Source organism: Neolamprologus multifasciatus, chromosome 3 (genome assembly GCF_963576455.1).
Source record: "Neolamprologus multifasciatus chromosome 3, fNeoMul1.2, whole genome shotgun sequence".
NCBI lineage: Eukaryota > Metazoa > Chordata > Actinopteri > Cichliformes > Cichlidae > Neolamprologus > Neolamprologus multifasciatus.
In genome coordinates, this window is record NC_140441.1 from 32,348,065 (window position 1) to 32,367,350 (window position 19,286).

General features: G+C 43.8%; 1 protein-coding gene across 1 annotated transcript; it reads left to right on the plus strand.

Moving 5' to 3' along the window:
- Window positions 1-1,754: 1,754 nt before the first annotated feature.
- Window positions 1,755-19,261, plus strand: LOC146522606 (uncharacterized). Its single transcript, XM_085153536.1, has 2 exons — window positions 1,755-1,832; window positions 14,714-19,261. The coding sequence occupies exons 1-2, from the start codon at window positions 1,781-1,783 to the stop codon at window positions 15,970-15,972; spliced, it is 1,311 nt and encodes a 436-aa protein (XP_085009662.1). The 5' UTR covers window positions 1,755-1,780; the 3' UTR covers window positions 15,973-19,261.
- The last annotated feature ends 25 nt before the right edge of the window (window positions 19,262-19,286 follow it).

The following is a 19,286-nucleotide window of genomic DNA, read 5'->3' on the forward strand; positions in this document are numbered from 1 at the left end:
TCGGGCCAGTAAAGCAGTTGCAGAGCAGCTGGTCAGGACTTTTTTTTTTTTTCCTCTGGAGAGTTTGCAAAATTGCTTTGTGTGATTTCAAAAGATTTTAACATCAGCTATGTTACTCATTGACTGAAGAGAGTCATACTTCTCCATCTAATAACTCTATTGACAGTCGACAGTACATTTTTAATTGATAATTGATAAATGTTAAACAGTTTTAAATGTTATGCAGTGAGTGGGGAGCTGAGCAAAGAAATGAAATCAGTAACTAAAAAAAGGTCAGTGCCAGAAACAGTACGAAGAAGAAAGAACTGACCAGTGGCTTCATAACATTCAATGAAAGGAAGGATGAAATAAACATCTGACTAACAATACATTCTGTAAATTGGGGAAACATGGTAGATGGAAATAAGACTTTTGTTTTCAATAAGAGACAATAGCACATGTTTTATTTTTCTGTTCCAGTTGGTGGCGGTAATGCTCCAGAAACCTTGGTCGCCAACCGCCATCAAACAAGAAGAAGAAGAAGGAGTATCTCCCGGCGCGTTTAAACAGCAGAAAGTTGGCTTAAGGAATAAAGAGTATAACCACAGTCATCATACGTGTTGTCTTCCAAGGGGAACTTTAGGTTTTATTTTCAAGCCGGCTACGGCAAAGATCGTGTGGCTGTGCTGAGCTTCCTTTCTGCTTTTCCTCTGTTCTCCGGCAGACCGCGTTTCTGTTTCTGATGCGTGATTGGAAAGATATACGCTCTCGTAGCTCACACAGCTTGTTCTCTCTGCAAGGTAGCCAGTAACATGCTGGGAGGTCAGATAGCCCACTGTCTCTACTAGTCCTACTCCAACTACAAAGACCACGTGTCTCCTTCTCCGCTGGTGGATCTTTAGGTCGGGCTATTCTGAGAGGATCCAGAGTGAGTACATTATAACTACATTGGTTGCCTAACTCTATAACTGTTTACAGGGTTTCTCTCTCTTAGCTATTTTTTTCGTTTGTTCCTTGTGTTTAACGTCTCGGTTTGTCTGCCTGGAGCTTCCAGCAGTTCGGGACTTAAATGTTTAATCATTTGAGTTCAGCTATTTGTTTTACTTCCTATGAAGGTGGTGTACTGAAAACTACGATTATATGAGGTGGATAAAATACGACATAATCCACAATTAATAACAGAATCACCAACCAGTAATACGCCTTGATGCATGCTCAATTATCCAGGTAAGTAAATCCCCCAAATTTGATTGTGTTCATCTGGACGTTTTCAGTGGGCGAAACGTTTCGTCAAATTGGATGAGTGATGAAACGTTTCTCCCGCTGAAAACGTCCAGAATAAACTTTCAGGGACCAACCAGTAATGTGTCTTTAAATTGGCACTGTCCTAGTGGCAGCCTGTTGTAGCAGCTCCCTGTCTACGTAATGTTCTTTAGTTTCTTTTGCGGTTCTGTCTTTTTTATTTTCTTTCTGTTTAATCTTACTATTTTGCTTTCAATAATTTTGCTTTTTATTTATATATCTCTGTATTTGTCTTAATATTGATCCATCATAACTGTTTCTAGGCTCATTTGTATGAATGCTTGTTCTTTGTTGCATATTTGCTTCTATGACAACTCAATTTCACTCTGGGATTAATAGAGTTTCTCTGAATCTGATTCTAATGTTGGTACTGAATGTATGAGGAAGAATAATTCTATACAATACAATGCTCTTAGGTAGTGCCGTACAATAAATCACTGAATAGAAAAATAAAGATCTGTTTGATGATACAGGCGACTGACGGGAGGAGGAGAGTCTGATGGAGGAGCAGCTCAGCCACTGCAGTGAGAAACATCCGTTCTTCATAAAAGGTGACAAAAATAAAATCACCACCATTATTCTACAGACATTAAGCTGTTGTTATTATGATTATTGATAGTAATAATAACATTTATTCTGCACACACTGGAATTTTGCCAGTTTATACCAAATGTGGGACAAATCATTGCTGAAGAAAAATAATGTAAAGCAACTAGTATTCCTTAATCTTTCTAATCTTTCTTTTGTCACCAAAATACTTCAAAAACATTGCTTCTGTTTAAAAAATATATATTTGTGGTACATACCCACACTGAATGGAAAAATGAATATCTATTTGATGTCACTTTGAGTCTAAAATATAAGACATAATATATTTTACAGTGGTTCATTATTGTTTTCTTTGCCACATAATTCCTTTTATCTCGCTTCATATATTTGACAAATATAGCTATAAAGTAGAAATTAGTAAAATAAAGCAAAACCATTAAATGAGCGTGTGTGTCCAACCTTTGAGTGGAAGCGTACCCTACCGGTCAAAAGTGGTAGAACACCCTAATTTTTGAATTTTTTTTTCAATTGAAAATTATATAGCTTAGTGTTTCATTGCACTCTGAATGAAAACCATAGTATAAATAATGAGTTGGAGTTAAACAAAGAAATCATGGAATCAATTTATAGGCCTGGAAGATAAAACAGCTGAACACACCTGTTTTATTCTCTATATTCTTCAAAATGTTCTTTCCATTTGTGCTGCATAAGTTCTGTGTGATGAACCAAAGATTTAAAATTTTGATTTATTATACCTTCCAGTCTTCCATAGTTCAATGGCAGTGTTTCATGGCTCAGGGAAACCTCTTATACTGAGACATCAGAATAAGAAGACTCAGTATAAGAGGTCTTGATGCATTCTCAATCATCCAGGAAAATAAATCTCCAAAAGTTGATTCTGTTCATCTGGACGTAGCGTTTTCTGGGAGAAACGTTTTGTCACTCATCCAAGTGACTTCTTCAGTCTCAGCTGACTGCAGGTTTCAATCTTATAAACAGTACATTTGCATAATGACTGAAACCAGCCCACTGAAGGAAAAATGGGCTGTGAGGTCAGTTCCTTAATCATAATTATGCAAATTCCCAGCATCCAACATCACCATGGAGGAGAGGAAGGCACTCACATCACTTAGTGATGACAACAACATTATCATCCTTCCGGCAGACAAGGGTAGGTGCACAGTATTGCTAAACCAGAAAGACTATCATGAGAAGATTTTGTCACTACTCAGTGATGAAAATACTTATGAGCCCCTGAAACGAGACCCAGGAAGTGGCTACAAGAAGAGGGTGATAGACTGTCTGAAGCAGTTAGAACAAGACAAGGCTATTGACCGGACCTCATACCACAGGCTGTACCCAGGGGAATCTACACCAAGTCTGTATGGTTTACCAAAAATACATAAACAGGGTGCACCTTTAAGACCGATTGTCTGCATGATCAACTCTGTCACCTATAACATCTCCAAGTTTCTGGCTTTGATCCTCAACCCGCTGGTGGGCAGCTCTGAACACCACATCCAGAACACCCTGGATTTTATTGAGAAGGTGAGAGATGTCATTATGCAGGGAGATGAAACCATGGTCTCGTACGACATTACATCTCTCTTCACTTGCATCCAAGTCACGGAAGCGTTGGAGGTAGTCCGTAAGAGATTACAAGATGACCTCAACCTCAGCAACAGGACCACTCTCAGCATCGACCAAGTGTGTTTGCTTTTGGAACTGTGTCTTCATTCCACCTACTTCACATACAAGGGTCAGTTCTACAGGCAGAAACATGGATGTGCCATGGGTTCCCCAGTTTCACCCATCGTGGCCAATTTGTACATGGAAGAAGTGGAAAAGAGGGCTTTGCTATCCTACCCTGGAACACCACCAAGCCATTGGTTCAGATATGTGGATGACACCTGGGTGAAAATCAAATCTCAGGACGTACTACATTTCATGGATCACATTAACTCGGTGGACTGACACATCAAATTCACCAGGGAGGATACGAAAAGTGGCAGGTTAGCCTTCGTAGACTGTGAGATTTCCATCAGTAATGGGGGACATCTAAAAGCTGACGTGTACCGTAAACCTACACATACGGATCAGTATCTAAGGTTTGACTCTCATCATCCACTGGAACACAAAATGGGTGTCATCAGAACGTACAACACAGAGCGAACACCATCCCCACAGACACAGCGGCCAGGGAGGCAGAAGAACAGCACATCAAAAAGGCCCTGAGTAAATGTGGTTATCCCAGCTGGACTTTTGTCAAAGCTGGAAAGGCACCTAAAGAAAGCTCCAGCCGATCCAGGAGAGAAAGACAACCGCTGCCCAAGCGAAAACCTGTAGTGATCCCGTGTGTGTCAGGAGTATCGGAACAATTGAGACGCATTTTTTCGAAACACCGGGTCTCTGTGGCTTTTAAACCCCAAAACATGCTGCGCCAAAAATTGGTCCACCCCAAGGATCGGGTCCCCCGACACAAACAGAGTAACATAGTGTACGCTGTTAAGTGCCAGGAGGATTGCCAGGATTTATACATCGGGGAAACCAAACAACCTCTGGCGAAGCGGATGGCACAACACAGAAGAGCTACCTCATCAGGTCAGGACTCTGCAGTCTATTTACACCTACAGGCTAGTGGACACTCTTTCAAAGATGAGGATGTACACATCCTGGACAGGGAAGAATGCTGGTTTGAGTGCGGATTCAAGGAGGCCATTTACGTCAAAAGGGAAAGACCATCTCTGAATTGAGGAGGGGGCCTAAGGGTACATCTTTCGCCATCTTACAATGCTGTGATTGCAGCCATTCCCCAACTCTCTGTGAATGGGACTCATGGCCATTGATCAGTGGTCTTTGATCAGTGGGTTTTGGTCAGTGGTTGTTGATCAATGGTCATGAGAATTTGCATAATTATGATTAAGGAACTGACCTCCCAGCCTATTGTTCCTTCAGTGGGATGGTTTCAGTCATTATGCAAATGTACTGTTTATAAGATTGAAACCTGCAGTCAGCTGAGACTGAAGAAGTCACTTGGATGAGTGACGAAACGTTTCTCCCAGAAAACGCTACGTCCAGATGAACAGAATCAACTTTTGGAGATTTATTTTCCTGGATGATTGAGAATGCATCAAGACCTCTTATACTGATTCTTCTTATTCTGATGTCTCAGCATTGGCTTTCTTGCTGCAACTCATCCTATCAAACCTGCAGCTTGAAGTCTTCTCTTCACTGTTGAAACTGACACTTGATTACTATGACCACTATTTAGCTGTGCATGAAGCTTTTGTCCTGTGACTCAGCTATCACACAACCTGTCAACTCTCAGAAACCTGTCCTGGTATTCAGTTGTGGCTTTGGGTCTGCCAGACCTCTTTCTGTCAGAGTTGTCCCAGTTTCTGAGGGCTTTTGAATGGTGAAGGAAACTGTATTCATTGACCCCTTGACTTTCTTTGCAATTTCTCTCTTCTAGAGTTAACTGCCTTGTTCCTCACATTTTTTTTGTGGCAAAACATCACTTTCTGCAGTACAATAATGTTCAACTGATGCTCATAAGGATATCTTACTACAGTGTGTTCCAACACTGCTTTTATGCAGACAGAGCAGTTTGTAAGTAATTCAGAAAGGTTGGAACACCTGTAGGAGTTAGTCGCACCAGGTTTCAAGGCTTGATGATGGGTGGTTTGAAAAAATAAATTTCCCTGATTGAAATGTATTGTAGTTTGAATAACACAATAATGATTAAAGAGCAGGCAAACAGATTCCGTCAAAATATTTAAATATAACGCGCCGACCTGCCGTCTGGTGCTGAAAGCCGACATCTCACAGATTCTGAAACTACAGGTTGTATCACTGTCTGACTAAATTCACTGAACCAGAAGCAAAAGAGCATCAAAACTATGCTTCATGTTTGATAAATATTGTCATGAATTTCCTCTTGCATTTGTTGTCTTGCTTCCACCACTAATCACACTTGCTCTACAGCTCTCTCAGTGTAGTTCAAGATTAGTTTGTCATTATAAAAAAAATCAGTTTTTTGCATTATTTGCTTGCTTATCATGCATCAGTCTACCGATGTGTACAGTGTTGCTGCCTATCGTTTTTGTTTGTTTGTTTTTAAAAGTGCCATCTGACCAGAAAGCTTAATTTCTGCTCATTTCTACTAAAGAAATTTAAACTTTTACAAACGATGCCAAATTGCAAAATGCGTAGCCATTTCTCTAATAAAACCTCTTCAACATTGCTCTACTTCAGTTCAGCAGCATCAGGTAATGTTCATATGTCGATTCGTGGTTTTCTTCCTTTTTGGATTTACTGGAGAATATTTTCAGGGGGTTATCTGCTATAAAAGCCAGGACTTTTTTTTTTTACAGAGACCTAAATATAGCACAGGGGGTAAAACATAGCACCAAAAAAAGAGATGACCAAAATATTGCACAGAACGAGGAAAGACTAAGATATTGCACATGGGATGGCAGCAACATAGTCAATGAACAGCAGCAAGAGAGTTATTGTATGGAAGAAGTTTGTTCACGTTCTTAGTTTGCATTGCAAGTTCTGACAGCCCACGGGAAGAAGGTGGTTTTTAGTCTATTGGTTTTGCAACTGATGGAGCACCTGATGGATCTTGACTATAAGATAACAGACCTCAAAATAACAATATATACAAGTGACAAATGGTAAATGAATTCAGTCCTAGCCACTTTGTCACACACTGCTAGAATAATAGAAGGTTTTTTTTAACAGGGTTGCACACAAACGCAAAGCAGACGTTGATGCATTGCCAGATATGCTTCCAAACCAACTTCCTTCCAAGCCAATGACTAGAAAATAACGACTAACTACTCCTGAAATGTTGGAGGTTTTAGCTCTTCATACAGTAAAGTTACAGGAGAAAAAAAAAATTATCAGACAAAATGTCCTTTGTTAAAATAATCCCGTCCGGTACCTCGTGAGAACAATAAATATATAATTTTCTGTTGTAAATCTCAAACTGAATGGTAATGTAATCCACTCATTTTTTGCTTCATCACAAAACTCAAACATCACTACTTCCACGTCTAATTGTTTGTAATGGAGGCAGAGTAAACTGGATCTGCAGTCCATGCCTGATAGGTTTGTAGCTTAAACCGCTGGAACGTTCAAGAGAATATACTACACAGCAAAAGCAAGACACGAGTAGGCAAAGTTCTTTGTGTTACTCATGCATGAGGGAGACCTGCCTGGAGCCAAGTGTCGTTCCACCCACTTGACCTCCATCAGACTCTCAGCCAGGTTCCCCATAGCACTCCTTTTATTGTGGTTACATGAATATGCATAGGTTCATTAACATATGACGTTTCATATAGGTATACATGTGGACAAAGAATACCTTGTGTGTGTGTGTGTGTGGGGGGGGGGGTCAAGATGTGACCCCATGAAGACTCCCCAAAGCTGGTGCCAGGAGTCTAGCGGTCCATCTAAACAAAAGGCTCTTATACTTAACCAGATACAGAGTTGGTGTCCTTCTATACCATAAATCAGTAAGAGCAGATATGACCTCTCTCCTGACCTTAAGTTGTATGTGTATGCCAGAGCGCTCTGGGAGGCACACAGAAGGATCAAACCTCTACCAACATGACATTGATTATAAAACTCTAAGTATATATGAGTAGATACTTCTAAGTGTAGCCAGATGGGCTACTCGCCTTTCTTTTTCTCTCTCACTCTCTCTCCTGCGCTCGCTCTCTCCTGCGCTCGTTCTCTTCGCTGCGCAACTAGGTTAATTGGGAACCCACCTGCATATTGATTGCAGGGTGGCGTTAGCCCGTATAAAGCTAAGCCAGTGTTTTTCTGGATCATTCCTCCCGATCATTCCTCCCGTGCATTCGGCGCAAAGCAGCAGTAAATGCTGGCACACCGCGACGGACTGATCAGCAAGAGCAGATCATATGACAGCTACAGGTATGCTCTTGCTTAACCTCAGATTCCCTCCGAGTACTGGAATTTGTGTTAATATAGTTTTTGCGGCCCGTTGTAGCGCGGCAGTTTGTTTTATCCCGACGTTGCGGAGAGAGGTGCTCGTGTTATCCCCACCAGTGAGAGTATAGCGCCTCCGGTCCTGGGGTAAGCCGTTAAAACTACTTTTATTAGCATTCATAGCTATAAGAGTCTAAGGTTACATTTATCTGTTGTTTTAAGGTTTGATTGCTGTATTCACCTCTCCGTGGCAAATCGCCCAACCTAAATCGGAAGAGTGAAATGCCTTCCCAGCCGCTGTTGTGCGGCCTCCTTTTATTCCTTTTACCTATTTTTCTTAAATATATTTCCTGGGGGTGAAATTCCCCTAGGTGGCGTTGCCATTTTATTATTTCCTTTTATCTAACCCCGCCGACCACTTGGTCACATACTTGGCGTTGGTCGACAGGATGCACATTTGAGGTAGACGTTTGGTCTTGTAAATTGTTTTATTTTTGCAAAGATCACAGTTCACCTGTTTGAAGGCTCTATTTGTTTTAGAGTGTGATTATAGACAAGACAGCAGTATCCAGGTTTAGGAGGAAGAGTAATAGGATTTTAGCACCTTGCTGATTTAATTTTCCTTTTTTTGGTCAAAATTTATTATGGAGGAAGAATTGCAGCAACTTAGAGACTTGGTAGCGCAGTTAAAGGCAGATAATGAGCAATTGCGCCGGGATAGGGGCGCTGTGCTAGAGTGTGGTGGTGGTGCCGCGTCGGCCTCCTTCGCACCAGCTGGTTGCATACCAAACGTTGGTAGCCAGGCCGCCGTTACCGAGCGTTTGGTGGTGGTGCCTAGGGACCGTAAATGTCCCATGTTCAATGGCAGAACGGGCATCAATATAGCTGAATGGGTCAAAGAGGTTCAAGCGTGCATGCGTGCCCGGCACCTGTTTGTTGCTGATCAAGCGTTCTTTATTTTTGACCATTTAGAGGGAGAAGCAAGGGAGGAGATCAAATTTCGCCCTAATTTAGAGCGAGGGGATCCTGCTCGGGTGTTGACCATTTGAAAGGAACTGTATGGTAATGCGCAGTCCTATGTCACTCTGCAGCAGGCTTTCTTTTCGAGGAGACAGCGGGAGGGAGAGACTTTGCAGGAGTATACCTTAGCGCTAATGGCTCTGATGGAGCAAGTAAAACAAAGTGCACCTGATGGCATACGTAATGCAGAGGTGTTGTTCCGAGACCAGTTTGTAGAACATGTTGTTGACAGTGCTCTCCGCAGAGAGCTTAAACAATACGTTTGCCGTGTGCCTACTGCCACCTTGTTAGAGGTGCGCGGGGAAGCAATTAGATGGGAAAGAGAAGGGTTTTCAGGCGGTGTTCGTGACCGTGGCTATTCCCACCCATCAGCGTATGGTTTCCAGTGTGGGGTGCACACTAGCCCTAGGTTTGCTCCTGTTGGTACACCCGAGTCCGAGTGGCGTGAGCTAAAGGAACTCCTAAAGCGCCAACAAGAGCAGTTAAATCAGCTCACTGAGACAGTGGTTTCTTTACAGAACCCCCGAAGAGGTGTTCGGCCTTCACGGGCTGGCTCGGTGATTTGTCGCCGGTGTCAGCAGCCAGGGCACTTTGCTAGGGAGTGCACTGGGGAGCGGGCTTCACGCCACCCCAGAGCAGGTTCTGATTCAGGCCCTCCTTATACCGCAGTTGGCAATCATCTTCCCGCTACCCAGTCGGAAAACTAAAGCCCTCTGAGCTGCAGAGTCACAGTTCAGGTGGGGAGTTCACTGGCTCACAGAAAGATAGGATTGGCAGGCTAATTTCATCGTGTCCAAAGATAGATGTGCTGAGTAGTGGGGTGACTGTCCCTTGTTTGGTGGATACTTGGTCCATGGTTTCCACCATCACAGAAACTTTCTTTTTGGCACATTTTGCCCCTTGGGGACAAGAACGCCTTCAGTCATGCCATTGGTTACAGCTTCGGGCTGCCAATGGGCTTGCCATTCCTTACATTGGCTATTTGGAGCTCAGTGTACTCCTGTGTGCCAAGGAAATGCCCTCTTGTGGGATCCTCATAGTGAAGGACCCTTCTAGTGCCACGCCCTCTGTTCCTGGTATTTTAGGAATGAATGTAATCCGCCGCTGTTATCAAGAGCTGTTTGGGGCTTTCGGTGGCTCCTTGTTTAATTCTCCTTCTGTGTCACAGGCACCGAGACCAGTTTTGGAGGCCTTACATCAGTGACACCAGTCTGCAGCCCAAGCCCCAGAGGACCCTGTCGGTACCGTTAAGGTACACGGCCCGCGGGCTGTGCGGATACCTGGTGGTGTCATGCAGCTGGTGGCTACCACCTGTGTTCAGCAGTTGTCAGGTCAGGCTGTGCTTTTTGAGCCTTTTGAGTCTGGGTTGCCAGTTGGGTTGCTGGCCTCTCCATGTTTGGTCCAGGTGGATAAGGGCGTTGCCTATGTCCCAGTCACCAATGTGGGGACAGCTGAAGCTGTTCTCCACCCGTGGACCCGTTTGGGAGTGATAAGCAAAGCTACTGTTGTTAGCCTCCCTGCTGGTGTTAGCGAGGAACACTCTTTTCCCGTTACCGTTTCCTCCCATACAACCAGCAGCCCTGCTCAAGAGATGGTGGATGCGATTGACCTGTCTGCTCTCGCTGAGTCAGAGCAACATGAGGTACGGTTACTTTTGCAGAAGTACCGCTCTGTTTTCTCCACTTATGAGGGAGAATTGGGTTGCAAAAACCTCATTTCGCACGACATACCGCTGCTCGATGACGCACCCGTCCGGCAGAGGTACAGGCGAATTCCTCCTTCTGATTATGAGGCTGTCAGGGCCCATATCAACCAGCTACTGGAGGCCCAGGTAATTAGGGAGAGTAGCATTCCTTATGCCTCTCCCATTGTGTTGGTCCGCAAGAAGGTTGGAAGTCTCCGTCTGTGCGTTGACTACCGTTTGCTGAATAGCAAAACGAGGAAGGACGCCTTCCCTTTACCTCGCATTAAGGAAAGTCTGGATGCCCTTGCTGGCGTACGCTGGTTTTCTACCATCGACCTGGCCAGCGGGTACAACCAGGTGCCAGTTTCTGAGCAGGATAGGCCCAAGACCGCTTTTTGCACGCCATTTGGCCTGTTCGAGTGGAATCGTATGCCGTTCGGGCTGTGCAATGCTCCTGGTACCTTCCAGCGCCTAATGCAGAGGATGTTCGGGGATCAGCAGTGCCAGTCGCTACTGCTGTACCTAGACGACATCATTGTGTTCTCCTCGTCTGTCTCTCAGCACCTGCAACGGCTAGAGATGGTGATGGCAAGGCTGCAGCAAGAGGGGCTCAAGGCTAAGCTAGAAAAGTGTGCCTTTTTTCCAGCAGAAGGTTAACTACTTGGGCCATGTAATCTCTTGCGAGGGTGTCTCCACCGATCCAGCCAAGGTCGATGCAGTAGCCAAATGGCAGTGTCCTCGCTCCGTGTCAGAGTTGAGATCCTTTTTGGGTTTCGCCAGCTATTACCGGCGCTTTGTGGAGGGGTTTGCCACGTTGGCGGCTCCCCTGCATCAAGTGGTGACTAAATTGGCTGGCACCAAGACAAAGAAGGGCTCGGGACAGAGTTTGAGTGCTATTTGGACCCCTCAGTGTAAGGAGAGCTTTGAGGACCTGAAAGCAAAGCTTGTGTCTGCACCTGTGCTGGCATATGCTGACTTTACGCGCCCATTTATCTTGGAGATTGACGCCAGCCACAGTGGTTTGGGTGCAGTTCTCTCCCAAGATGTAGAAGGTGTTGTTAGGCCAGTGGCTTATGCTAGTCGAGGTCTTCGGCCACATGAGCGCAACATGGACAATTACAGCTCCATGAAGCTGGAGTTTCTTGCGCTCAAGTGGGCCATGGCCGAGAAGTTCCGGGAGTACCTGCTGGGGCAGAAGTGTGTGGTTTACATTGATAATAATCCACTCAGTTATCTCTCTTCAGCTAAGCTGGGTGCCACCGAGCAGAGGTGGGCCTCCCAGCTGGCGGCATTCGATTTTGAGATTAAGTATCGCTCAGGCCGCAGTAATAGGACCGCTGATGCTCTCTCTCGACAGTATGAGACGAGCTCCAGCTTGGCTGAGGGTGTGTTGCCTGGGACTCCTGTCCCAACTTCACTTCAGCAGGCTCAGTGTCCAGCAGTTTTGCGCTCCGTTACTCAGTTGGAGATTGGGGCCTTTCCATCTCACTCTCTGGGGGATATTCGTGCTTTGCAGGAGGCTGACCCCCTCCTCAAGGATTTCTTGGTATACTGGAGGAGGCACACCCAGCCCTCTTCGGAGGAAAGGAGTCAGGTCCCCAAACCAGTCATGGTTCTGCTGCGTCAGTGGGATCGTCTGGTGGAGAAGGATGGCATCCTTTATCGCCGTATTTTGCGTCCGGGTGGAGGTGAGGAAGCCCTCCAACTTGTTCTTCCAGACGCTCTGAAGCCTGAGACCTTGAGGCAGCTGCACCAGGATCATGGGCACCAAGGTATTGAGCGTACCACTGAACTGGTCAGGCAGCGTTGCTATTGGCCCGGGATGTCCTCTGACATCAAGCAATGGGTTCAGCGTTGTGAACGCTGTCAGGTCGCAAAGGACTCAGAGTTGGGGTCTCATAGCTATATGGGTCACCTGTTGGCGTCTAGGCCAAATGAAATCCTGGCCATAGACTTCACGGTGTTGGAACCTTCCCATAGTGGAGTTGAAAACGTCTTGGTTATGACTGATGTTTTTAGCAAATACACTGTTGCAGTCTCTACCCCGGACAAGCGGGCCTCTACTGTGGCCCAGGCCCTGTTAACAGAGTGTTTTTTTAAGTTTGGCGTTCCTAGCCGCCTCCACTCTGACCAGGGTAGAAACTTTGAAAGTTTGGTGATGCAACAGCTATGCGAGTTGTATCGGGTAGCCAAGTACAACCCCTTACCACCCAGCGGGTAATGGGCAGTGCGAACGGTTTAACCGAACCCTCCATAACCTCCTCCGGACCCTGCCATCATCTCGGAAACGCGACTGGGCTGCATGCTTACCGCATGTGCTCTTTTGCTATAATAGCACGCCACATCAGGGCACTGGAGAGTCGCCGTTTTTCCTGATGTTTGGCAGGAATCCTAGGCTGCCTATTGATTTCCTTCTAGGCCGCGTTCAGGACCCAGTGCCTGGAGAGGTACAGGACTGGGTGGCCGAGCACCAAGCCAGGTTAATGGTGGCTTTTGAGGGAGCTCGGGCACGGTTTTCACTGGCCGCTGACCGTCGCAAGGAGCGGCATGACCAGAGAGTCCACCCTGTTCCTTTAAAGGTCGGTCAGCTGGTGTATCTTCAAGATCACAGCGCCCAGGGCCGGCACAAGATCCAGGACCTGTGGAGCTCTGTGGTCTATCAGGTGTTGAGGGCACCCCAAGAGAATGGGGCTGTTTATACCATTGCCCCCGTGGGAGACTTGGAGAAGGTTCGACATGTCCATCGCGACATGTTGAAGGCACAGGTCAGCCTAGGGCCTCCTACACCTGGTCCACAGGTTCCACCCCCACCTGTGCCTGCTGACTCAGAGCAGACCTCTCTGAGTGACGACGAGTTGTGGCTCCTTGTCCCTGAGGTACCCTCACACCCTGTAGCACCTGTGGCGTCACTTTTCGATGCCTCTAGAGTTCCATCGGTGGAGCTCAGGTCTACTCCCAGTGTGATTGTAGCACCCTCGACCTCTGCTCCCCCAGATTCTTCCTCAGGCTCTGTTGAACAGTCTGAGGTGAGTGGGCCACACTTGCAGAGAACAGCACGTTCGACAGCTGGTCAGCACTCAAATGTTCATCACTTGCCATGTCCTGTTGAATCTGCACCAGTCGCTAATGCTCAGCTTGCCGTATTCAGGCCATGGTGTTAGGTTCCTTGAGTTATTGTCCGGGCGCCAATACATAAAGGGGGGGTAGATGTAGCCAGATGGGCTACTCGCCTTTCTTTTTCTCTCTCACTCTCTCTCCTGCGCTCTCTCTCTCCTGCGCTCGTTCTCTTCGCTGCGCGACTAGGTTAATTGGGAACCCACCTGCATATTGATTGCAGGGTGGCGTTAGCCACGTCCTCCCGTGCATTCGGCGCAAAGCAGCAGTAAATGCTGGCACACTGCGACGGACTGATCAGCAAGAGCAGATCGTATGACAGCTACAGGTATGCTCTCGCTTAACCTCAGATTCCCTCCGAGTACTGGAATTTGTGTTAATATAGTTTTTGCGGCCCGCTGTAGCGCGGCAGTTTGTTTTATCCCGACGTTGCGGAGAGAGGTGCTCGTGTTATCCCCACCAGTGAGAGTATAGTGCCTCCAGTCCTGGGGTAAGCCGTTAAAACTACTTTTATTAGCATTCATAGCTATAAGAGTCTAAGGTTACATTTATCTGTTGTTTTAGGGTTTGATTGCTGTATTCACCTCTCCGTGGCAAATTGCCCAACCTAAATCGGAAGAGTGAAACGCCTTCCCAGCCGTTGTTGTGCGGCCTCCTTTTATTCCTATAATCTATTTTTCTTAAATATATTTCCTGGGGGTGAAATTCCCCTAGGTGGCGTTGTCATTTTATTATTTCCTTTTATCTAACCCCGCTGACCACTTGGTCACATAAGCATAAATGACAATCAACAATACAAATCTAACTGTGCCCAGCGAATGCTCACAATGCAGGGGGCACAAATTTAGTTGGTGATACCTACCTTGGCACAGCACTGATCCTGTGACAATTTGTTAACCCGGTGCAAATCATGGACAAACAGTATCCCACAGTTGTTTGTGTTTTTAAACCCATTTTGCACAAAGACAATTTTTGAAAAATGTATTGATAGCAGTGTTGAATATTCTTACACTGTAAAAAAAAACAAAAAAACAACTATATTCTTTTTTTTGTAGGTTTTGTTGTTCCATAACTGCATGTCACTATTTTGATTCTTTGTCATCATAGGCAAAAGAAGGAAAAGCAAGCCAAAACCTCGGCACACTGATGACCTAAAAATAACCCACCCAACGCCAACAAGTACAGATAAACCAGTTGTGATCCCTCTGGAAAAGACTTTTACCACTATGAAGCAAGCCAGAAGACACCAGCGCACCGATAGTGGGGACAGAAGCTTTAGATGTAATTGTTGTGGAAAGTCTTTTACTCATAATAGCAGCTTAAAAAGACATCATCTCATCCATGCTGAAGTCAAACCCTTTAGCTGTGATCATTGTGGAAAGTCTTTTTCTCAGCATCACAGTTTAAAAAAACATCAGCTCATCCACACTGGATTTAAACCATTCAGCTGTGAACAGTGTGGAAAGGCTTTCACTTCCAAAAGTAACTTAAAAGGACATCAGCTCATCCACACTGGAGTTAAACCATTCAGTTGTGACCAGTGTGGAAAGTCTTTCACTTCCAAAAGTAACTTAACAGCACATCAGCTCATCCACACTGGATTTAAACCATTCAGCTGTGATCAGTGTGGAAAGGCTTTTACTCAGGATGGAAGCTTAAAAAAACATCAGCTTATCCACGCTGGTGTTAAACCATTTAGCTGTAATCAGTGTGGAAAGGCTTTTACTCACAAAAGGAACTTTAAAGAACATCAGTTTATCCATGCTGGGGTTAAACCATTCAGCTGTGATCAGTGTGGAAAGTCTTTTACTCGCAAAAGTCACTTAAAAGGACATCAGCTCATCCATGCTGGAGTTAAACCTTTTAGGTGTGATCAGTGTGGAAACTCCTTTACTCACAAAAGTCACTTAAAAGAACATCAGCTCATCCATGCTGGAGTAAAGCCTTTTAGGTGTGATCAGTGTGGAAACTGTTTTACTCACAAAAGTCACTTGAAACAACATCAGCTCATCCATGCTGGAGTTAAAGCATTCACCTGTGATCAGTGTGGAAAGGCTTTTAATCGCAACAGTCACTTAAAACAACATCTGCTCATCCATGCTGGAGTTAAAGCATTCACCTGTGATCAGTGTGGAAAGTCTTTTACTCATAGAAGTCACTTAAAAGATCATCAGCTAATCCATGCTGGAGTTAAATCATTTGTCTGTGGCCAGTGTGGAAAGTCTTTTACTCATATTAGTAATTTAAGAAAACATCAACTCATCCACACTGGAGTTAAATCATTTGTCTGTGGCCAGTGTGGAAAATCTTTTACTCATATTAGTAATTTAAGAAAACATCAACTCATCCACACTGGAGTCAAATAATTGTTTTGTGATCACTGTGGAGGCTTTTACTTATATAGACACATTTAAAAAGCACCAGATCATTCACACTGGAGTTAAAGCATTTGTGGTCAGTGTGGAAAGTCTAGTTTAATCATCTAAAAAAAATAAAGATATCAACCATATTAAAATTAAAACACTGAAACCTGAGTGGGGTGGAAAGTCTTATATCCATAATGCAAACTTGTTCAACTGACAAAGTGTCGCTCTGTAACAAAACTGGCAGACTGTCGTGACAGTACTCTGACAGAGTTCTTTTGGACAGAGTGAGAAACACAGCTGATCTGAACAAATCTTCTGTATGCCTGGTCAAATTTAAAAACTTGATCAGGCCTGACAGAATTCAGCTTTAATCTCCTGTTCAATGCTACTGCGAGAAAGTCTGTTATATCAGTTAAGACCTACATGGTCTCTGGTGAAAGCGAGTGTGGATAAACTTTGACAGCATTGAGCAAGCTAAGTATTAGAAAGACTTAGGACCAGGTAAAATGAGCAAGTAAATGGAAAGAGATTTACAGATGTGATGTTTGCTTTGAGGGTTTGATGGAGACTGTCAGATCTTCACTATGTCTTTGTGGATCTGGTGGTCCAGGACATGAAGACACAATGGTGAAATGTGTGGTAACAGATTGATTGAAGGTGGGGGTGGGATTACATCAATTCTGAGCCCCTTCTTGCTTCCAGTTGTGATGGACAGGCTGACATGCAAGATAAGTTAACAGTCTCTTTGGATTATAATGTTTGCAGATGACATTGTTATCAATAACCCACTGATCAAGGTTTTGGTCAGTGGTTGTTGGTCAATGGTCATGAGAATTTGCATAATTAAGATTAAGAAACTGACCTCCCAACCCATTGTTCCTTCAGTGGGCTGGTTTCAGTCATTGTGCAAATGTACTGTTTATAAGATTGGAGAAAACTGCAGTTAGCTGAGACTGAAGAAGTCACTTGGATGAGTGATGAAACGTTTCTCCCACAAAACGCTACATCCGACATCAACTTTTGGAGATTTACTTTCCTGGATGATTAATGCATGAAGAAAAAATATATAATTGTATTATGTAATTGTAATAATATAGATTAATAATGATTACAGGACATCAGACTACTTGTTCATATTGCTTAATAATGTAGAATTATCATATAGAAATAAAAAACTTGAAATTGTGCGCTATTTGAGTATGTTGCCTGCCTACAGCACTAAAGGACTCTGCGAGAGACGCCTATCTCGCCCTAGCAGCACCTGTCCCTCTCCTCCTCTTCAGTTCGCCTCATCATATTCTGTGATATGATTGACCCTAAGGTGTTTGACGAGGTTAGAGGTGTTGCCACAACACCTCACTCTCTTTCCCCATGTATCGCAAACCGCGTGTTGGCTGTTCGTGGAGATAAAATGTGTCCACACATGACTGTTTACGCTCAGCCATTGTTGTGAGTGCGCATGCCAGGGGCTGCGACACATTTATACAGCTGTATTTCGCATATGATTGTGAAAGGCTGTATAGGAATTTCTTTTATTTATGCATTAATCACATTATTTTATTGTATAATGCCTTGGTGCCACTGGATTTAAACATGTTCCACACTCATACATTAAGACAAATGGTGGGGGTGTAGTAAGGAAGTTGGGGGAAGCAGACCACTCCACAGGAAGAGTTTTTTGTCTCTTCGAGGACTCTGGGAGGTAGCAAGGGAGTGTGAACCTTAAGGTGTGAAACAGCTGTGTACTGCCTTTTGTTCCTGAAGAAGGTATTTAACTGAGAGCCATGCTAGGCTCAGGGAGACTCTGCTGACCATCTGCCCCGCGGTCATGTAGGCTCTCCACAAGCTTGGTTTTCTGTTCTTTGTGTGTTTGGATTAAAGAATGTTAGCTACCGCTCACCGCTCGTCTGCAGGCTTTATTTAATGGAAAACTTCCACAACAAGGCGTAATAGGAAGTATGTCTGTAATAGGAAGTAGTTCCTTCCAATTTAGATCCGAATGATACCCAAAGTACTAAAATATTGATATTTTAATATGAGAATCGATTCTAGAACATAAATTACTGGTATCGGAAGAATAGATATTTCAATATTGCGCTAGAAATAACATGCCTATCTTAAGCTGGCAGCCAGCGTGTAGAAAGACTTTCTCTGAATTGTTGATATTAACGTCTTAAATGTTCTGATTTTTAATCAAACTGTTCAATAAAAACAGCAGTCTTTTCGGAAGCTTGTGATTGTTGTTTTCATAAATGTTTATTAATTTTTAATGTCTATTTATTAGAAACCTAAATTAAAATAATGATTAAAAGGCCACTGATGCACCAAGGACTAGAAATCTATGCATGTATAACAAAACTGTTTAGTGAAGATCGAAATGAAGAAACGTTTGTCTTATGTTAAAATCATGCAAAAACTGTTGACTTTATCTGTTCTGTGGAAACATCTATGTGATCTTGCAGACCAAACATTATTACCATGTGATCACAAAGAGAAGCAGAGTGTCTAAACAGATTACCTTCTGGGTTGATCTGAAAGACCTGTTGCTACTTATCTGGGTGTTCATCATGAGATAATTAGTGAAGTCAATGCAGCGCTGTTTCTCTAAGGTACCTATTTGAAATGTGTGTTAAATGATTTCTGTTGCTTAAAACATGATGTGGGTCTGTTTTGCTGCATGACGAGAAAAAGAACCCTGCCATTTTTATGTTGCATCAAAAATGTTTTTATTGTATTTCATTAGTTTGTGTCATTTTAACTGGGCTATATGTGTAAAATTAAATGTATCCTATAATTATTAAGATATATAACAGTTACAATGTATATTTTTTGTGAACTTAAACATTACTTAAAAGTCATGTCAGTATAATCATTTATCATTTTTTATTTTCTCTATAAAAGTAAAATAATTACAGTGGAACTGCAGCATTTAACACAGGACCAGACTTACAATCCAAATCTCCCTGTAACTGTGTTGTCATGTGCCATGTGCAGTGTAACAGGATGGCCTTTTGAGGCTGGATTTACAGTGAGGTAGACAAAGACAAGTATAGTTGAACAGGGGGTGTTTATTTACCTACCATACAACTCATAAACAATTCACTGCATCTAATGACAACTGGCAGTCTTAAACACAGCTGTCACAGGCAAATCCATTATTCTATTAACAGGTGAGTTCTCATGAGTTATTTACAAGTTTCTCTTTGTTCACAGCCATTGACATGTCGAAGAGGTTAACTGGTGAACTCAGTAACCGGGTCATTGCAGCAGATTTCAATGCAAGACACCCTGCGAGTTAGCAAACTGCTTGCCAA